The sequence below is a fragment of the Bos javanicus genome, chromosome 7 (assembly GCF_032452875.1).
Source record: "Bos javanicus breed banteng chromosome 7, ARS-OSU_banteng_1.0, whole genome shotgun sequence".
Classification (NCBI taxonomy): Eukaryota; Metazoa; Chordata; class Mammalia; order Artiodactyla; family Bovidae; genus Bos; species Bos javanicus.
In genome coordinates, this window is record NC_083874.1 from 21,849,091 (window position 1) to 21,869,848 (window position 20,758).

At 50.9% G+C, this 20,758-nt stretch overlaps 1 protein-coding gene and 1 long non-coding RNA gene across 7 annotated transcripts in view; one reads left to right on the top strand and one right to left on the bottom strand.

Annotated features, from left to right (window-relative positions):
- The window catches only part of P4HA2 (prolyl 4-hydroxylase subunit alpha 2), a 70,994-nt gene that overhangs the window by 42,992 nt on the left and 7,244 nt on the right, over positions 1-20,758 (top strand). For 4 of the 5 annotated variants that reach the window (XM_061422848.1, XM_061422846.1, XM_061422849.1 and 1 more), the window contains 9 exons: positions 4,153-4,252; positions 4,873-4,969; positions 5,256-5,407; positions 8,369-8,506; positions 11,741-11,980; positions 13,224-13,417; positions 14,199-14,375; positions 17,968-18,038; positions 18,275-18,374. In XM_061422848.1, coding sequence (XP_061278832.1) covers positions 4,171-4,252; positions 4,873-4,969; positions 5,256-5,407; positions 8,369-8,506; positions 11,741-11,980; positions 13,224-13,417; positions 14,199-14,375; positions 17,968-18,038; positions 18,275-18,374 — 1,251 coding nt within the window. In that variant the 5' untranslated portion in view covers positions 4,153-4,170. Of the gene's footprint in view, positions 1-4,152; positions 4,253-4,872; positions 4,970-5,255; positions 5,408-8,368; positions 8,507-11,740; positions 11,981-13,223; positions 13,418-14,198; positions 14,376-17,967; positions 18,039-18,274; positions 18,375-20,758 lie in introns of those variants that run through there. The other variant, XM_061422850.1, reaches the window with a different exon arrangement.
- On the bottom strand, positions 3,132-17,165 carry LOC133250958 (uncharacterized). Of its 2 annotated transcripts, XR_009737461.1 has the most exons (4): positions 16,600-17,165; positions 10,023-10,101; positions 8,992-9,145; positions 3,132-3,773 (listed from the first exon to the last, which is right to left on the bottom strand). It is a non-coding gene; the product is annotated as an uncharacterized LOC133250958 (long non-coding RNA). The 2 variants fall into 2 exon arrangements; XR_009737460.1 differs by lacking the exon at positions 3,132-3,773 and having other exon boundaries at positions 8,506-9,145.

The window sequence follows — 20,758 nt, forward strand, 5'->3', positions numbered from 1 at the left end:
GATGTGGTTGTTGAAGTTATGAAATCTGGAGTCATGAGATGGGGCTGGAGAGGGCAGTAGGGCCAGGTCATGCAGAGTCAAAAAGTGCTAAGGAATTTGGAGTTTATTCTGAGAATAGTGGAGAGCCTTTGGAGGGTTCTTAGGGAGAGAGAGACAAACAGGGGGATACAGTAAGCTGTGCTGGCTACTTTGTAGAGCAGAGGTGGGAGGGAGGCCATAAAGATGGGAGACCACTGCAGGCAGGGGCCAGTATGGCTGTAAGGACGACTTAGGGGTGGCTCAGATCAGGGTGATAGTTGAGGCATGACATCAGGTGAGGAGAGTCGGGCACCTCTAATCCCTCCCCTGGGGTGCCAGGGAGAGCAGCTTATGGGCCTCAGTGGCCGTCCATGTGCATAGGTGGTAGGGCCTCTGGAGCCTCTGTCAACTCTTGCTCGGTTGAGCACGCAGGTCCTTTTCGCTGTGCCGTGCAGAGTTGGCCTCACTACCAGGAGGCGAGGCCACTGGAGGGAGCCCTGTTCAGGCAGATCTTGCCCCTTAGCAGAAGGCAGGCATCCTCTTGTTTGGAGCCAAACGAGACCTGTTTGTTCTTGGTAAACCCATGTTCTGTCTCTAGGCTGTTAAATACATTGTTAAAACTCAAGCTGTTGCATTTGGGTTGCAGCTGGGAGCTTGGCATAGGTTCCTGCCTGATGAGGTAAGGGGAGAAGCTAAGGACGCTGCTGGTTTGCAGTTGGAAACATCTTTTCATGGCTGTTTGGCCCCGTTGTGAACATCCTCTCCAAAGAGCCGGCTTGCTGGGGCCTGTGATTGTATGTCTTGGAACCGCCCTGTGCTTAGAAATAGTGCCGGTTGCCTGGTGGGCGAATTATTGTCACTGGGGTGTTGGCAAGCTTTGAAGGACCTCCCTGTGGGGGTCCCAACTCAGGCTGCTCGGTCTCTTTGGATTCCATTGGAGAGGGCTTGCTTTATTTTCTTCTCATTTTAGATATTATATAAAGTATATTTCAAATTTCCTATAGAACTTCTTGTGGAAAGATTAGGAAATACAAATAAACATAAAGAGAAAAATAGAATTATTTAACCAAGATAACAACTAGATTTATGACTCTCTGCTTACATATATATGCAGGTATGTAAATTTCCATATATAAAATTTATTCCTTATAAAAATGAAAGCATAGCGTATATATTGTTTGGGAGCCTATTTTTCTCACTTAACAAGATGCGTTGGTCTCTCTTGGTGTTAAAAAGCATACAGTATCCATTCCTACACAATCCATAACCATTCATTGTATGGAAGAAATGTAACATCTTCTGATGTTACAATTTCCTGGCACGAACAAATCTGTCGTGAGGTTTTCCTTTTCGTTGGGTGCCAGATACGGACCAGAATTTGTTCAAAACTCAGGATGCAGCTTACATAAAACTCAGTATGGGTTTTCTGTTCAGGCTTGGTGCTACTTTATTTTCATGAAAGGGGGCTCAGTGTTGCCCATTTCTAGGCCTATTCAGCGTGGATTTCTGAGGGTTGGTTCCTGGAGAGCTTCTGGCAGCACTGGCAGGCATACAGGCCCCACTTACTCTGTCGTCAGCAGGCTCTGCTATAGGTATGTGATGGGAGGGGGGATATGCAGCTGGTTGGTTTTTCCCACACTGGGACCTGCAGTCCTTCTTGGAGGCTGCCGCCTCCCACCCTGACCCTGATTAGATGACCTTTTGTACACCTAATACAAATTAGTGTTCAGGAGAAATGGGATGGGGTGGCAGTTTAGGTTGAGTGGTCTGGGGGCTGCATGGGAGTGCTTAGCTGTCTGGGCCAGCAGGGTCGTCAGCCCCCTTCTCCATCAGAAGAGGACTTTGTAAGCCCTTGGTCACCCAGAAACCGATCTGTGATTCTTTGGGCTCTGCCTCCAGATTGGGATTCATGGATAGTCTCAGTCTAAGCCAGATAGCACATTCCAGAGAAATGACAGCTGGTATTCATGTAATGAAGGAACCTGGCTGTTTTTTCCTGAGTGCTATAAAGCATGAACCATGGCCAATATCACCAATTTGAAAGAAAAAGTGAGGTTTCTCCCTTCCCTAAGTTTGTTATCTGATCTCTGAGGAGGCATGCCACTGCAACTGGTGATGGAGCAGAGGACAAACGGTGACCCTTGCCCCCCAACTTCCAGCCGTGTGTAGTCTGGCCTCCTGCCTGGGCACTATTCTCCCATCACCAGCCTGACAGGCAGTTGGCTGAATTGTCTGCAGACGCAGCCTCCTGGCTCTGGGTTTTTACTGTTCCCTCTCTACATGTGTACAGAAGGTGCTCTCTTAAGCTGATGAAGCCTCTTGAAGTACAAGGAGCAGACCCCATTCCCTGAGAAAGGGTCTTATGTAAGCAAGAAGAAAGGCCTTCTAGAATCCTGGGGGTGGATGCAGGGTGCTGAGGTCTGGGAGCAGATCTGTGACTAGAAAAAGGAGGATCTGGGCTCTCCCTTGGGGCTGGCCTGGGCCCTGTCACCTCTTCTCAGGGACTTGCTTTCCTCTACTGCCCTAACTTTATAGTGGACCTCTTAGTTCATCCTCCCTACCCTGCCGCAGGTTCTGGGTGGAATAGTCTTGTCCTGTGTATCTCTGGGCCCCTAACACCTAGGGCACTAATGGGCATGATGTCAGCTCTGCATACATTTGGCAGGGGGTAAAGGCGGGCACTCACTTATTCTCTCCCCTTCCGCATGTGAAAGTTGCTCAGTCATGTCCGGCTCTTTGCGTCCCCATGGACTATAAAGTCCATGGAATTCTCCAGGCCAGAATACTGGAAGGGATAGCCTTTCCCTTCTCAAGGGAACCTTCCCAACCCAGGGATAGAACCCAGGTCTCTTGCATTGCAGGCGGATTCTTTACAAGCTGAGCCACCAGGGAAGCCCCCATCTTCCTCACACAGGAACCCGTCTCGGGTTGAGGGTTGTGGTTGGGCTTCTCTGAGCCTAACCGGGAGCCACAGTGGATTGGAATTTCTCCTGGAAGGGTGAAGTGGGGAATGATGGGTTTGACTGTGCGTCCAATCAGCCATTGCAGGCAAAAAACTGATGAGCTGGCATTAGTCGGCTCAGCCTTAGAATTCTGTCAGATAAGGCTTGAAGTTTGGAGGGAAGGCCTTTGTATGTCCTTTATTTTCCTTGTTTTCTCTCAGTAAATTTCCAGTGGGGCTTGGCTGAAGTAGAGCAGGAAGAGGAGGGACTGGCAGAACTGGCGTTCAGGTGGATGTTCCTCCTGCGTGCTCCGGGCCGCGTGGCCAGGCTGGGAGATGATGTCTGAAGCTCACGTTGTGTACCTGGGCCCACTGCCAGTGCGCTCGCCCCATGGTGTGCCTTCTGCCTTCGGAGCTGCGTCTGGCTATTTCTAGGCTGATGGGAAGACAGCCTCTTACTTATGTCAGCAGCCCAGCCCAGTCTAAGGTTTTGGCCCTGTGTGGCTGATTCATTTTTGTATCCCAAGCGCCTAGCTCAGTGCCTGGCATGGTAAATATTTGCAAATGGTGATTCTCCATGAGGACAGTGTCTGCCGAGCAGCCTCGCTACAGGAAGAGCAGTGTCTGCCCAGCCTGCTCTCACGATGGCCAGGTGCAGACCAGCAGGGAGCAGTTTGATTTCTCTTCTGGCTGACCATCTGCTGCACACCTTGTTTTGGGCGTGGACCCCCTGGGGCATATTGTGTCCTGTTCTCTTTCTGCCTATGGGCGGTGTGTTACATCTGGGTCCTCAGCACCGGGCACTGTCCTGGCACTTGTGTTAGAAGGAAAGACAAACAGAAGAAGTCTGGGTCAGAATCTTGAACTGACAGACCCTTAGAACCAGGCGTGACTGTCCCTCCTCCCCATTTAGCCTTCGCATGTTGACAGTGGTTATCGGAAGTTGAGAGGGTAGAGTCTCTCCCATGGGCACTCAGCCTCCCAGAGCAGGGGACAGAATTAAGTGCACATCCCTGGTTGTACACCCTGGTGTCTTTCTACTGGTGATCCCGAATATCTTCCTTAACTTCTGTGTGCTGGGTCAGAGTTTGGCATGTTTGAATGTCTATGTATATGTGCACATGTGATGTGTCCTCTCCTAAGTTGCTTTTTTGCCATTGTTGATCTAATGACTGTCACTGAATGCCTTGCAGACACTGCCCTCTGTGACCATGAAACCCTGGGAGTCCACGTTGCTGGTGGCCTGGTTTGGTGTCCTGAGCTGTGTGCAGGCTGAATTCTTCACTTCTATTGGTATGTGCCAACAGGACTGTCGTCTGCCTGGGCAGTCCTTGGCTCAAGTGCCAGGGGATGGCACTGCCTGAGGCCTGTTCTCCTTCAGGGTGGGGTGGCCTCGTCCACTGGTTTTGACCAGATCTGGGGAGAGTCAGGCTTGCAGAGCTGCTGTTTCCGCCTCTGACCCCTGATGACCTGGATGTCCTTCCTGGTAGGTGGCTGTCTCAGCTGGGCCTCCACCCTGGAAAGTGCAGGCTGCTCCTGGGCTGCCTGGCGTTTCTGTCCAACTTTCTCCTGGACTAGAGAATGGTCCTGAGCAGAGAAGCCCTCAGGACATCCTTGTCCCAGGAGCATGACCCAGCTGGGTGACAGTGGGAGAGTGAGATGCGGGGTTTCTTCCTTAAGGTGTCCTCCATGCACTTACCATCCGCCTGGAGCCTCTGCCTCTCTCTTCCTAAAGCTGGGGACCAGGACCATATGAGTGCCCAGGCCTCCTTTAACCCTAGGTCCCCATGACCCCGAGAGAGCTGACATGTGCCTGGCTCAGCTCGCCTCTGTGCTGATGTGTTTTGCCTCAAGGTTGGGAGCTGGATGTCCCTCATCCACTTCTTACTGGCCCTTTTATCTCTCCCTCGCAGGACACATGACAGACCTGATTTATGCAGAGAAGGACCTGGTGCAGTCCCTGAAGGAGTACATCCTGGTGGAGGAAGCCAAGCTCTCCAAGATTAAGAGGTGTCTGATGTCCTAATTTCCCACAGCCACCCTGAGCCAGGGTGGCGGGCTGGCAGGAGCCCCCACCAGGAACCCAGCCAGGGTGCCCATAAGGGGAAGCCCTTGAGGGGGCAGTATGGGCCTGGCCTGGAGTGTACTTCATGCCAGAGTAGCTAAATATGTGGGCTGAGGATCACTGCTTTTTCCTTTCTGGATAGAGATCCCCTGAATCTCACCAGGGAAATTACCATAGGTCAAGATCCACATGAATGGGTGTCTTAGTCTACCTTTTTCTGTGGTTCTACAGCTGGGCTGACAAAATGGAAGCCCTGACCAGCAAGTCGGCTGCTGACCCTGAGGGCTACCTGGCCCACCCTGTGAATGCCTATAAACTGGTGAAGCGGCTAAACACGGACTGGCCTGCGCTGGAGGACCTTGTCCTACAGAACTCGGCCGCAGGTGAGGGACTGTGAGCAGGTGGTTGCATGAGCTGGTGTGTCCCTGGGCTTGGCCTGTGGCATGTGGGTCTGAGCCAGTCCTGGTTCGGAATGTTGGTGAACACGTGCAGTGTGTGAACAGCAGCTGCCAGTCCCGTGGCTCTTAACTCTGTGGGGACCTGGCAGTTGGCTGTCCTTGCTTTCAATTGTGATATTAATAATAATCAGTTCTTGGAAATTCCCTGGTGGTCCGGTGGTTAGGATTCTGTGCTTCTGCTGCAGGGGGGCATGGGTTTGATCCCTGGTCACGGAGCTAAGATCCTGCATGTCACACAGCATGGCAAAAAAAAAATCAGTTCTTGCCTTTTTCTAGTGTTTTGGTGTCCGTTTTGGGGTGGGGGGTAGTGACTTTTTTCTAATTATGCTTTAGTAATACATTTTTCTAGATAAGTTGGAATACAAAAACAATCATATAAGAAAATTATACAGTTTTTAATCCAATTGCCTGATTATAATCACTATTAAAATTCTAGTCTTTTTAACACGTGGATAAAATGGAACGATACCAGGGAATGTTTGAGGGACCAAACGAATTAACAAAGGTTAAGTGTGCTAAGTGGTGGGGGTGTGGGCCTCCTCTAAATTCACTCCCATTCATATCTTTTAGAAGGAAGACATATCCATTGGCAGATTTGTGACATAGCTTACACTATTTTCCTGAATTTTTCAGCTGCTGTGTATGTTTTTTAAATGTTCTTCTGCCACATGATTTTAATGTCTGGCTCAGTAATACGTCAACCCACTCCAGTACTCTTGCCTGGAAAATCCCATGGATGGAGGAGCCTGGTAGGCTGCAGTCCATGGGGTCGCTAAGAGTCGGACACGACTGAGCGACTTCACTTTCACTTTTCACTTTCATGCACTGGAGAAGGAAATGGCAGTCCACTCCAGTGTTCTTGCCTGGAGAATCCCTGGGACAGGGGAGCCTAGTGGGCTGCCATCTATGGCGTCGCACAGAGCTGGACACGACTGAAGTGACGTAGCAGCAGCAGCAGCAGTAATATGTCACACTGATGTAGTGTAAAAATGGTCATCAGTGGACATGGAATTGTTCCCAAGTTATCAGCAATCTTACCCCTATCTTTGTGCCCACCTCTGATTATTTTCTTATGATCAATTCCCATAAGTGGGATTTGCAGGTCCGAGAGTGAACTTTTCTTTTAAAACTTCAACTCTGCTTAGTGCTTTTACTATGATAGTACTTTCTGTGCTCTAATATTTTCCTCTCAGCAGCAGATGGTGGGGCAGGCCTGGAGGTGGGCCTTCTAGCCTTGGGCCCAGCCCCCTGGACTCACTGCCTCTCCTCCCAGAGTTGGAAGTGCTGATTAACTTCAGATTCGTTGTCTCTCAAGCCGAGGCGTTTTAGCCCATGTGGCCAGACTGGGCTGGGCTTGGCTTGGCTGGGAGCAGAGTGGCCTCTAGGGAGGGATTGGTGAACTCAGCCGGGCTGGAGCTGTGCCCGGTGAGCTCACTGCCTCCAGAAGCTGTGGCTGTCTTTCCCAGACCCTGGCTCCCAGCCTGGGCCTGTAGCTCAGAACTGGCCGTTGTGCCTGCACCACAGGAGAATGAGCCCGCCCAGATGATCTCCTGCTTTCCAGTCTTGTTCTCTATACCCAGCCCCCACCATCAACATCTGGTTCCTTTGGAAAACCTTATAATTACCCAGAGGGAGATAGGACAGCCCCAGAGAGCAGTAGGTTGTTTTTACCTCTTTCTTTCAGAGTTCTTGCCCCTGAAATGTGGAGTGGGGAGGCAGGGAGATAACACTAACAATGTGGCTTTTTCTGGAAAGCATTTTTTTCTCTCTGGATTGTAAGCCCTTAGTGTCCCTGACCATGCAGCCATGAAGGAGACAGGGTTGCAGCATCTTGGCTCCTGGGTCCTCAGGCATGGCTAGAAGTGGATGTTTGTGCCTGAGGTTGTGGGTGCTGTGGGAAGAAGAGGCTGGAAAAGAAATGGCCTTGGAGTTTCCCTTCCAATTCTCAGCTCCAGAGCACAGTTGAAGCCCCTAAATCAGCATGGGAGAGCCTGGCCCCCACTTGGAGTCCTGAGATTGCAGGAGATGTATATCTTGCTTTACAGCCGGATCTTGGAGTCACAGAATAGCTTCCTTGGTTGCCTCTGTGGTTAGGGCTCTCCCAGACTCCGGGCTGTGGTCTTGAGCACCACAGTCAGGGAGCTCATGCCCTGAGCTCAATGTGAGTTGGAGTGGCAGGAATTATCCTAGTAAGCAGAGCTGGACAGTGTGGTCTGGTGAGGGAATCATGCACAACAGGGCATGGGCGGCCCATCTCAGTACTTGGCCTGCTCAGATGATCCTCTAATCCCTAATCTTGGTGAGGGGAGAGTGCCATACACCTCCAGGACTGTCGTCATTACCTTTCTGGATGATTAGGACCAGTGGTCAGTAATGAGTGGCCAGCTGGGCTCTCTTCTGTCCCTTGGGCTCCTCCATCTGAGATGTGGGCCAGGAATCTGTGATTACCTGGCCAGCCTAATAATCCTAGATCGAGGTTTACTGTGTGATTTGTTTTCTGCTGAGTGGTCAGCAAGTCCTCCCTTAGTCCTTTCCTGTGTCCCAGTCAGTTACCCTCTCTGTCCCTTCTGTCTCCACCAGGTCTGTCTGAGTGCTTTGGATCCAAGACTCTCAGACTCCCACATGTTAATTGGTATGAGGGGGCCGTTCTGTTCAGTTCAGATGAGCAGCACAGGCAGTTGGTACAGTGAGGGAGTAAGAAAGGAGAGGTCTCCCTGAACTGGAGCCACTAGGAAGGGCTTCCTGGAGAAAAGGGAAACGGCCCTCGTGAGGAGGGGCAGGGAAGTGCACTAGCCAGAGACCCTCCTCTGGGTGCCCGTCTGGTTCCAGGTGAAATTCTGTCCCTGGATGGAGGTAACCTTTTGTCCTCATTCTCTCCTTTGGAAGATTTTATTGCAAACCTGTCAGTGCAGCGACAGTTCTTCCCCACCGATGAAGATGAAACAGGAGCCGCCAAGGCCTTGATGAGACTTCAGGACACATACAAACTGGACCCAGATACAATTTCCAAAGGGGAACTTCCAGGTAACTCACCACTCCAGACAAAGGCTGTCCAGCCCGTGTGTCTACTATGGTGTCTGGACAGGGCTGGAGCCACTGCTGACTCTTGGTCTCTACCCTCAGGGGCATTGTCACCTCTGACAGTGGTTCTCTCTTTGTTTCCATTTGGTGCCAGTCCCCTAGTCTATGACAGCTGCCTGCCCTCAGCCCCTCTCCCCCCACCTCCCTCTAGCCCAGGCCTCCCCTCTCTCAGCTCAGGGAAGGCCAAGGCTGCCGCTCAGGACCTCCTTGGCCTGCATCTCCAGAGTACCACTCAGGTCTGTATCCAGACCCACTTCCGTTCCCACCTTCCAGGGTCCTCTTGCCCAGGACTGATCTTGGAACATGTTGTCCCATGGCCTGTGTACCCTCAGTTACAGTCTCTGCCCCTGTTTCTTCTCTGTCCACCTGTCTGGACTCTTCCCCCTGAGCTCATCTTGGAAACCTCTGTTCTTGCTCATCTTACATACCCCTGCCTCAGGATCCCAGGCCTGTTTGAGTCTCTGCTGCTGATTGATCTCTTCTCCCTCCTGGTTAGGCAGCTGGATAGTCATCTACACTCTTTTCCTGTTTCCTTGGTTCCTGTGTCCTCCTGAACACACACAGTCTGGCCTCCTCCTGCCCCTACAAGACCAACAGGGGACACTTGGATGGTAAAGCCAGCAGACAGTTTTCAGGCTGAATATTATTTAGCTCTTCACTAGTGTTCAGCATATTAATTGCCTGATTCTTCCTGATATTCTCCCCTCCTTTGAATTCTGGGACACTGATCTCAGCTGTTTCTCTTTTGGCACCTCTCTCATTTCTTTTACAGGCCCTGTTTCAATTCAACTGGCTGCCTCAGTATGTTTATAAGAAGACGTGTAGTGGTTTGGTGGCTATTAAAGGGCAATAAACCCAGGGATTCAGTTAGACTCTGGTAGATCTTGGAGGCTCCCTCACCCATGGGGACCCTTTTGGAGGCACAGCAGAGGGAATCACGGTGTGTAGGGGAGGGGGAGGAACTGTGTTGGCTAGTCAGAGCCTAGAGTCTTGGCACTGGGAAGCCCAGGGAGCCAACAGGAAGATTGGGGATGTCTCCTTAATCCTCACTCAATCAGATTTTGGATCAAGGCCAGGAGGCCAGAGAGAGAAGGTGGCTTGGGGCACCTGCAGGATCCGTTCACCCTATAGCTATGAGAATGGTTGGTGGGAAGAGGGAGCCACAGCCAGGCATTGACCCTTCACATTCGGTAACAGCCCCATGTGTATCCTGGAGGGGCAGTGAGGGGTGGATGGGAGTTGTTCCCCAGGGTGCTGTTCCTACCTGGTGTCTCCCTAAGCACCTTCTCCAGGGAAGCCTGTTTACAATGCTTTACTTTTAGGGCTAAATCCAAATTCCTCTTAACATATGGTCTTTGCAGTCCTGTGTGGGTACTGTCTCCCTGGTCTCCTTGCCTGTTGTACTAAGCATCACCACTGCTTGGCTTCTTTGTTCATCCCACAAACTGTGCAGGTTTACCTTTATGGCCCTTCAGCATTCAGCTCAACTGGTATTCTCCCGAGAGCACTCTCCAGAGAGCAGACTTTCACACTGGTTTCTGGGAAAGATAGTGAGTGTTTGGGAGTCATTCTTGACATTCTTGGTATCTGTGAGACATATGGTAATAGCTACTGTTTATTACACTCAAAGGACTCATAGGAGACATTTTCATGTGACATTGTCTTTTTGAATTCTTGGCACAAGTCCTCTAAAATTGATGGCATTATCTCTTTTTAGAGGTAACAGACTAAGAATCAGAGAGGCTAAGTAACTTGCCCATAGTCACACAGCTGTTGGGTGCCATAGGTAGGCCCACACAGGCCCTGCTCTGTCCAGCCCACTCACCTGTTATGCTGCCTCCATCAGTGTTGAGTTCGTGCATCCACAGAGCCAGAGATCTGTGGAGGTTCCTGGAGAGTGAACAAGGACTCAAGGATGCCTCCCTTCTCCCATCCATGGTCTCCTGCTAACTCTGTCTGGTGTTTATTTCCCCCGTTTTCCTATCCTGTCCTACATTGTCTGTTCTTGAGCCATCCTGGTGAGCAGACCCTGAAGCCAACCCATGGCAGCAGGGGTTTCATTCTGGACATCTTGGATATCAGGCAGAAAGAGCCCACTCTGAGGCAACTCTCCATTGTCAGCCATGCTTGGGTTGCCATTAATGGTTTTGTAGGGAAGTTCCTTTGCTTTCCAGGAGGGTCACAGCTTAAACCCTGCATCTCCCCATAGCTTACACACCACATCTCCTTCTTGACTTGAAACCCTCTTCATGGTCACTTCCAGCATGAACTAACAGCAGATGACCTATGGTCAGAGGACCTGCTGAATCGACCTTTACCAAGGGCCCCACCCTAGTGGCTCAGACGGTAAAGAATCTGCCTGCAGTGTGAGAGACCTGGGTTCAATCCCTGGGTTGGGAAACCCCCCTGGAGAAGGGAATGGCTACCCACTCCAATATTCTTGCCTGGAGAATTCTGTGAACAGAGGAGCCTGGCAGCTATAGTTCATGGACTTACAAAGAGTGGGACAGGACTGAGTGACTAACACTTTGACTTTGAAGGGCCCCACCGCCTAGTGGTCAAAGCTGGCATTGCAGTCTTATTTCTTGACCTCCCTTGGCATCTGTCGCACCACTCCTGTTCTGTTTCTTCTACCTCTTAGGTGCTTCTCAATGTTATTCACTCCACCGTTTCTGTACAGGTGGCCTCTGGGGCCCTGGCCTCAACTACTGTGTCTCTCTTTCCTGACACTTATTTCTGGAAGCATTTATCTTCATCCATGGCTTTACCTGCCACCTCAGTTCTGTTTTTTATATTCAAGTTATTTTTTCTAAACTTCCAGTCTCAAATGGGCAGCTACCTTGCAGACATCTCCTGAGCGGCACTTAGGACCTTTATACTCTCCTGAACACTACTTCTTGGGCATCCTGGGCTCCTCCATAATAAAGGCCCCTTCCCCCTTGGAAAGAGGGGAGTCTGAGGATAGGAGACAGGCTGTGCACCCCAGCCGGAGGCAGGACCAGCATGGCTGTGCTTTCTGTACTCATGGCCCTTGGAGGTGTGTGGTCTGAAATCCTAGTGGGCCTCTGCTGGGGTGACGCCCCCACCTCCCAGGGGCCCAGGCTTCTGCAATGGGGGAAATCTCTGTCCCTAACCCAGAGGCCCTTGGAGCCTGACTACATGCCTCTCTGGCTGCAGGAACCAAATACCAGGCCATGCTGAGTGTGGATGACTGCTTTGGGATGGGCCGCTCGGCCTACAACGAAGGCGACTATTACCACACGGTGTTGTGGATGGAACAGGTGCTAAAGCAGCTCGATGCTGGGGAGGAGGCCACCACATCCAAGGCCCAGGTGCTGGACTATCTGAGCTACGCCGTCTTCCAGTTGGGTGACCTGCACCGTGCCGTGGAGCTCACCCGCCGCCTGCTCTCCCTTGGTAAGGAGCCTTTGGGGGAAGGTCAGGTGCAGATGGGAGGTGGCAGGGGTGGCTGCTGTCAGGGACCAAGCCAGTCTGACCAGTTGCCTAGCCGGTGACCAATCCTTTGCTGCTTTCAGGCCCAGGCTAGCTGCCAGCTTGCTCTTTACCTATGTCTGTTCTGGCCTTAACCCTTGCCCAGTCACTGATGGATACGCTCAGGCCTGCACATAGATTTCTATTTCATTTATAAATGGGAATCCAGGGTTGCAGTATATCTGCTGCTCTGTAGGGTGGAGCCTTTATTACATCCACAATAGCTCGAGAGGCAAGCTGTATTTCAGGGTTGCTGCAGTGACAGTGACCTGACCTGTTATTAGAAGCCTGAGGTCTAACTGATGGACTTGCCACGGCTTTGGGCATTTAAGTGTCTTGTGATGTTAGACTGAAGGAGATCAAAGCACTGTGTCTCAAGAACCTATTTGTTCCTCTTCTTATTAATATTTGGGATATCATAGTTTGAGTTTTCAGTGGCCAGCAAAGACTTCCTTTTGCTGCTGCTTTTCACGGGTCCTGCGTCTGAGGCCAGCTAGTGTGGATGTTAGACGGATGTGGGAAGAGAGCTTTGTAGACTCTGTCATGTTAGTAAGAGCCTTGGACAGGGAGTCGGGTCACCTAGATTCCTCCTCTGAATAACCTCACGTTAATTTCCTCACATCTTTGGGCTTCAGTTTCCTCATCTGAGGGGTGGCTCAGTAATCCTGCCTGGCTCGCTCCTTTGTGTCGTGAGGTCCATAGGACGAAGCCGTGGGAGTGTCATGTGGCTGTTCTTGCTGGTGTTTCAGCCTGCCTTCTCGCTGTGGCCAGGGCGTGATGCGCTCATCAGTAACGGAGCAGATGGACTCTAGGGCACGGATGAAGCTAGCACACAGCCAAGTTGGGAGGAGGAGGCAGAACTCTGGACTGCTTCTCTGGACCCGTGTCCTCAGGATTTCCAGGGAAGTCTGAGAGGAGATCTGCATCAGTGACGAGGCATCCCCTCCACCCCCCACTTTGTTGCTCCTTTCTCATCTCTAACCAGAGTGGAGAGAACCTCTGTTGGGTTTTCCTCTATGACCAGCAAACCCCGCTTAGGTGCTGTGGAAGCCAGAATGCTGCGTGCAAGTGAGCTGCTGGGAGAGAAAACCGCTTACAGAATAATTTCTCTAAATGACCTAACAGATGTTTGTGGTTTCCTTTTCCTTCATGTTCTTTCCTATTGTAGACCCGAGCCATGAACGAGCTGGAGGGAATCTGCACTACTTTGAACGGTTGTTGGAAGAAGAAAGAGAAAAAATGTTATCGAATCACACAGAAGCTGAGCTCGCATCCCAGCAAGGCATATACGAGAGGCCTGTGGACTACCTGCCGGAGAGGGATGTCTACGAGAGCCTCTGTCGTGGGGAGGGTGTCAAACTGGTGAGACACGTGGCTGGGTCAGGGCCCAGGCAGTGGACCTAGATTTCAGCTCTGGACAGACAGATGTGAGGAAGATGTTACTCTGTCTGTAGGTGGTTTTCTCAGTTCTTGGTCGTATCTGCTGAGGCTGACATGTGGATGTTCTCCGAGGTACAGGGTAGGAGGCTTGTCTTCCCTGAGGTCCCAGGCAGAGCTTCAGTCCTCTGAGTTGTTGCTGAGCACCCCTCCCCATCCCAAGAGGCCAGCTTCTGCTTGACTCACTGTTCTAAGAAAACCCGTGGGACTTGATGTGCCTCGGGCCCCAGCGGAAGTCGTGATCTCTAGCAAAGACAAGACAGTTGCTAGAGCTTGGTATGAGGTATCACTGGCCTTGGACAGCCCTGGGACCCCGGTGCTTCCTCACAGAGGCTCAGATGTGAGTCAGTCTGTTGGCCTTCTCCGTGCCGGTGTCTGCTTGCTCCCGCTGGCTCTTCTGCCTAGAAAGACGTCTCCCCTGCCCCAGCCCTCCTCACCTACTCATGTTTCTGTGAGAAGGGTCAGGAATTACACCCTGCCACAGGGCTTGTCAAATGAGGAATTCTTGGGAGAGGACAACCTCTGCATGATTTGTGGCATATCATTTCATGCCAGCCAAACTGAGGGGCTTTTGTTTTCTTGTCTGGTGAGGTGGGAGGGAGCGACTGCTGGACACGATGTTTGAGACCAGTGTCTGCAGCCAGCTAGTCTGGGACTGAGGGTTAGGACTCACTCGGTTCAGGGCCTGTTGTTCTGTGTTCCCCAGACCCCCCGAAGGCAGAAGAGGCTCTTCTGTAGGTATCACCATGGCAACAGGGTGCCGCAGCTGCTCATCGCCCCCTTCAAAGAGGAGGATGAGTGGGACAGCCCGCACATCGTCAGGTACTACGACGTCATGTCTGACGAGGAAATCGAGAGGATCAAGGAGATTGCGAAACCCAAAGTAGGTGTCTCCGCCGTTCCTTCTCAGGCCGCTTAGTCCAGGTGCCATGGGGCAGTGTGGCTGCTCACCCAGGTGGCCTCTGCTGATGGCTTGCATGAGTCCACTGTCGGGTACTAAGGTACTGCAGACTCGATTTGACCTTGAGGAGTCATGTCCGTGGGGGGAAGCAATGTGGACAGACAAGGGTGGGAAAAAAGGGCACCCTGGGCAGGTTGGTGGCTGGTGTGTGGGTGAGTGTTTAGGAAGTATGCCATGGGGTACTGCCAGGCTGGGTCCCGTGGAGCTCCTGATGAGGACTGCGAAGAAGTGATTGACTTGGAGGAGCGTGAGTGTCTGCAGGGCTGTCTTCTCATCTAGCAGCACACTGGGTCTCTCTGTTTATTCACACCTTTAAATATTTTCTTCACATAAGCCTGGCACTTCTCTTGTTAATTTATTCCTAGGCAGTTTGTTGTTTGTTGTTGTTGTTATTATTGTTATTGTAACTTCACTTTGTTTCTTTCACCATTATGATTTTACTGGTTATGTTATTAAATTAGCGTACCATCATAAGCTAAACTGTTGATTGTAAAAATATATTTCATCATAATAGCTAATGTGTACTGAGTTCTGAAGTGTGGCAGGCCCTATTCTAAGTCCTTAACATGTGTTAACTGCTATGTCTGCTCAGCAGGCTCCGTCATCATCTTCATTTTACCCACAAGGAATTAGACCCGGTGCAGATCACAGCTAGTGGTTGAACTCATTTCTTATTCTTTTGGTTTTTAGCTAATTATCTTAGGTTGTCCATATAGTACTGCTGCTGCTACTGTTGCTAAGTCACTTCAGTCGTGTCCGACTCTGTGCGACCCCATAGATGGCAGCCCACTAGGCTCCCCCGTCCCTGGGATTCTCCAGGCAAGAACACTGGAGTGGGTTGCCATTTCCTTCTCGAATGCATGAAAGTGAAAAGTGAAAGTGAAGTCACTCAGTCATGTCTGACTCTTAGCGATCCCATGGACTGCAGCCCACCAGGCTCCTCTGTCCATGGGAGTTTGCAGGCAAGAGTACTGGAGTGGGGTGCCAGGGCCTTCTCCGCCATATAGTACTAGCACCTGCAAATTAGAAAAATTTTGTTTTCTCTTTTCTAGTCATTATAGTTCTGTTTCTGTTGTCTTGTTGAATTGTCCAGAGCTTCTAGAGCGTTTTTATAATAGGAATCTTTGTCTTGTTCCTGAATTTCCTAGAAATGCCTTTGGTGTTTCACTGGTAAGTGTGCAAGTTGGCTGTTGGTTTTGTATATATGTCATCATGTTACAAAATTCTTCTTCTATTTCTAGTTCATAAAAGGTTTTCTCCCATCTGACATCTTTCAAAGAGAACTGCTTGCTGCCATGTCCCCACCCTTCTCCTGTCACTGGTGATCAGGAGCGAGGAGTTAGCTGGAGATCCTCTATTGCTCTGCTTCTAAGAGAACTGTCGAGGCCAGGAGGCCAGCACTCCTGGAGAGGCCTAAGATAGGTTCCCATCCTGGGCCCTGGACTGCATCTTGGAACAGCCTTGCTTTGAGGTACTAGGACCTCCAGGGCTCAGAGCCAGTTGTTAGTGTCACTGATATTGCTGAGGGAGGGTCTAGCCAGAGTGTATGGAGAATGGGGACCACAGACCCCCACTCTCTTCCATTCCCTGGACCAGCTCCAAATTCCTGCGGGAAAGAAAACTGCTTTCTTGGCTGTCAGGTGAGGGAGGCACTGTGGTGCCAGACCCTCCTGAGGGATTCCTCCCTATTCCTCTGTCCAAGGCAGAAACATTGCTCTGTGTGTATGTGCTCATGTTGGGTGCGTGTGTGCACATGGGTGTGGCTGAAGAGGAGAGTGGCTGGGAAGCTAGTCTTTGAATAGAAGCCCCGTGAAGGGCCAAACATGTTGGCTATTACAGGCGGACCTCTCCTTTCCGGAGCCTGTGAGGGACAGATGCTATCCTGGCTTTGAAGTAGGGCCCATGAGCTTAACTTAGCCTGTGGGGAATGCCTGGCAGCTGCCCTCAGGTCTCTGGCCTGCTTTCAAAATAGCTCTGTCTGTCCCTGGGAGCCGAGCACAGCTGCCCAGAGCCTCCCTGTAGGCGTCAGGCCAGTGCTGTGGTTCACTTGTTTGGATGGGATCTGGCCACAGCTGCAGTTGTCATCAGGAAAGAACAGTGGGTGGATCTCGGGGAAGCCCTCCGTTCTGGGTGCAGTGGGTCTTACCTGAACGTGCTGCAGCAGCACCTGTCCAGCTTGGCCAGCCTTCTGGTCCATCCACTCCCTCCATCCCTTCTGCCACCTCTTGCCCTGACCTCTCTCTGACATCCTCACTGGCCTCCTTGTTCCTGCTCTGACCCCTCCTTAATCACCCCTCTATGATGTATCCACAGTGATCCTTGTTACACTCAGGCTGTGGTGTCCCTCCCCTGCTTCTCACTGGTCACAGGTTAGATCCAGCTCAACCCCCTCTTGCCTCCTCAGCCTGTTCTCATCTCTTCCCTCTCACTTCAAATCCACAGTCATACGACACATCCATTTTGACCTCTGGGTCCCTGCGTTGCTGTTCCTGCCCTGTTCCTGTAACCTTCTCCTGCCTGGCTAGCTCCTGCTTACTGTTCAAATCTCAGCTAGGTGGCTCCGCCATCACCCTCTTAGGAAACCAGTCTTGACCCTGTCGACTGTGCTCCCCCGGACACTGAGCGTCCCCCTTCCCAGCTTCTACATGCTGTGCTGTGACCACGCAGCTGGTTTTTTGCCTTCCCACCTGACTGAGTTGTATGAGGATAGCAGCCGTGTCTTGGTCTCCTGGTATTGTGCTGGGCACATGAGGAAGCACTAGTTAAGACAGTCCACAGCTGGAGCATGGGGGGCTGGGTCCAGGCAGCAGGCCCTTCCTGGGAGTATCACTGCACCAGTCTGTGGAAACGGGGGGGTGTGAGATAGGTGTGTATTTATTATGAGTGAGCATGTGGAGGTGGGTGGCTTCCAGCAGCCAATCACTTATTGCTGCTTGTAGACTGCTTTCCTGACGATCTTCTGACCTTGCAGAGCTCCCAAGGGAGTGAAAACTGTGCTTTCTGTTTTTGTTCCTTGTGCAGCAGGAGGCCAGCAGAGGCTGTGCAGTAGGAGAGTGTTTGGGTAGGTTTCTGGGCAGAGGAGGTTGCTGAGGTTCAGAAGGACAGTGGACTTGACCGTGTTGAGAGGAGCATGCAGGACTGAGACTCAGGGACAGCAGAATAGTCTGAATATGGTGGGAGCGGCCAGGCGTGGGCAGGTGTGGTGTGTGGGCCTGGGGAGAAAGGGGCTGTCTAGGCAGATGGGTGAATAGACTAAACAGACTCCATAGGCATAATTCTGAAGACAGCATGGACCTGGGAGCCAGGGGCGGGCAGGGGCCAGGCTCTGACAGCAGAACAGGAATTTGGAGACCACTGCCCTGGCCTGGCTTGCAGGATCAAGGGGCCTTGGCTAGAGCCACTACCTGCAGAGCTCCTTCCCTTCCTGGTCTGATTGGCAGATCAGGTCCCAGTCTCTCCAGGAAAACACTCAAGGCAAAGAATGATAAGTGTGCCCTTTCTTCTTGCCTTCCAGCTTGCACGAGCCACTGTTCGTGATCCCAAGACAGGTGTGCTTACTGTCGCCAGCTACAGGGTTTCCAAAAGGTTAGCAAAGGTGATGGTGGAAGAGGGATGGCTGCTCACGCCCCAACTCCGGGGCCTCCTAGCTCCTACTGAGGGCGGTGGCTTGGGTGGGTGTCCTCCCTGCTGGCGCCTGCACCTGCCTACGGGGAGCTTTCACTCTGTGCTGCCTTCAGCGCCGGCCCTGAGGCTGGGGAGAGTGGAGGACCTCATCGAAGCCTGCTTTGCCCTGCTTTTCTCTCCCTCTTGTTTCGGTGTAGCTCCTGGCTGGAGGAGGATGATGACCCCGTTGTGGCTCGGGTGAATCTGCGGATGCAGCACATCACAGGGCTAACAGTGAAGACCGCAGAATTGTTGCAGGTATGGCTTGTTCCTGGGACCCTGGAGTTGGGAAGGGAGTGTTTCTAGCTAGATCATCTCCCAGGGTGCTCAGGGCTGGGCCTAGGGTAACTGTATGACTACAAGATGCCACGAGTATGGAGTGGCCTCCTACTGGGAAGCCAGAATTAAGTATGCCCACTGGCATACAACAGTTAGTGTTCACAAATGTCACCTGAATATCTTCTCTGTGCCCAAGTATCACACTAGGTGCTAGGGATTGTTGGTGGGTGTGGCAGGCCCATTTACGTCATCCTAACTACAGAAGCTGATACCCTGAATTGTTCCAGGGACACCTCTAAGAGCTGTGAATATATTCAGAGGTATGGTTCTGAGTCTTAGTCAAGTCCATTTGGAGGTAAAATGTTCTATAATACTTTAGCAGGGAGTGGCCTAGATTGGTTGGATGGTGAAGATGAAATACTCCATTTTAAGTAATTCTGTGGGACCCTGGCTTCCTGCTTTTTATTTCAGAGGTGAAGACACACGGCAGCACCATACTGAACATTATGGGCAGAGTTCCTACTAATATGTCCTCTGTTCTATTGAATTCAAATCAGCACTGGGCATGCTCCCTTCTGAACATTCCAGATTCTGAATTCTGCTGTAAAGTGATGCCCTGAGACACTGCCAGAAAAGTTTCACTGGCATTTTTCTTGAGTCTCTTGGATCTGTTTGGCCAGAGGGTCTGTGTATTTAAGGATCTCACACTTTAACTGATCAACCATAGCTCTCAGTAGAATATTCAACTGAGATCACTTGGAAAATATTCTCTGAACTTTTGCCTGGACACATCCAAGCAAATCAGCACTTACTCCCCACTCCATAGCTGGGGCAGCAACCAAAACCAATTTTGAAGGTTGTCTTTATGGATTTGTGTGAAGTCTACCAGAGTTGTTGTTGTTTGTTTTTTTTTTTTAAAGCATGCTGATTATCTTACAGTCTTGTGAACATTTTATGTAATTTTTTCAGTTCCACTGAGCTTAGTGTTGAGTTTGAAAGTCTAATTTTTAGGTAAGATCTGCAGACAAGCGCATCAAGAGAGGACTTCTGCCACATCTCCCACTCCCGTTACGTGGGAGAGCACACCCCTTTCAAGAGTGAAAGGGTCTCCATGCCCCAAGTGCAGTCCTGTTGGTATAGTTGTAATTCATACCTTCCTGGAACAGGTTTTGTGTTGTTGTTAAGACATCTGCCATTGCTTCCTGCAAATGAGCCAGTGTTAGGACCATCATGGCCCTTACTGAGGATGATGTTCCATTTGGTTGCTGACTCCGTACCCTGGACCAAGAGGCTGAAAAGAGTGTACAAGGCCTGTACTCCTGTTGCTCTCCTGGATGACTGTGTATGCCAGGCTGTACCCTATCTCACATGCAACCCCAGAAGACGCAGCTTTGTCCTTGGTCTGGCTTCCTCTTAACTGACCTTTTGTAATGCTGTGACTCAGTTGATAAGTGGGCTTTGAATGCCGCAGCTCCCAGCGTATGGCCTTTTATGGTCAGGGTCTTCCAGAAGACCATTGTTGTTTGCTTTCGTTCTCTAGGAGCTGTCTTGGCATTTTCTTTGCCAGCCGGTGTTGTTCAAAGCTTTGATCCTACACGGACAGGGGATAGGAAACTAGGTTTCAGAACCTGTCTCCTAGTGTTCATTCCACATAGTGTGATACATGCCTAGGCACCAGCAAGAGCCTTCCCACCAGGGTCCGCATGGGGGCATTACAGGCTTCTGGAAAGGAACTGGTTCTTCTGCTGTCTGCTGACATCCTCACCTGTAGTTGATGTGTTTGCTTTAGATCATTTGGAAGAAAGGGTGATCGAGGCTTTCTTTTGAATTGGATGAGGGCCTGTCTGAGAGTGGAAGAGATTCTGCATTGCCAGAATTCCTGAAGGCTGAAGACTCTGCTGATGTCTCAGTCTCACCAAAAAAGTGATTTCTAACTATTTTTCCCCCTTCACTCTGACCTCAGTATTGTAAATACCCACATCTTTCAAAGGACTGACTCTTAATACTTTTGTGACAAATGAATACCTCCTCTCAGGAATCAGTTTTGATGTACAGCTTCTTGTTATGTGAGGTATGAGTCTGGGGCCTGGAGTTGCCCAGATGGTGATTCTGATGGCTGCACATCCAGAAGTTCCCATGGCACTTGTACTATTTGGGGATGGTATTAAATACTACAGGTACAGTAGCCTGAACACTATGATCAAACGTGAGAATCACCATGATTCTCAAAACTGCTAAAAGATGAGCCACCCGTAACAATGCAGCTTCTTTCATTATCCCCAGGTAGTGAAAGTTTAAGCCCTCCATCCAGCAAGTGGGTGTGTTGGAAAATGTAGTCATACCTTGCACCTCCAGCAACAAGC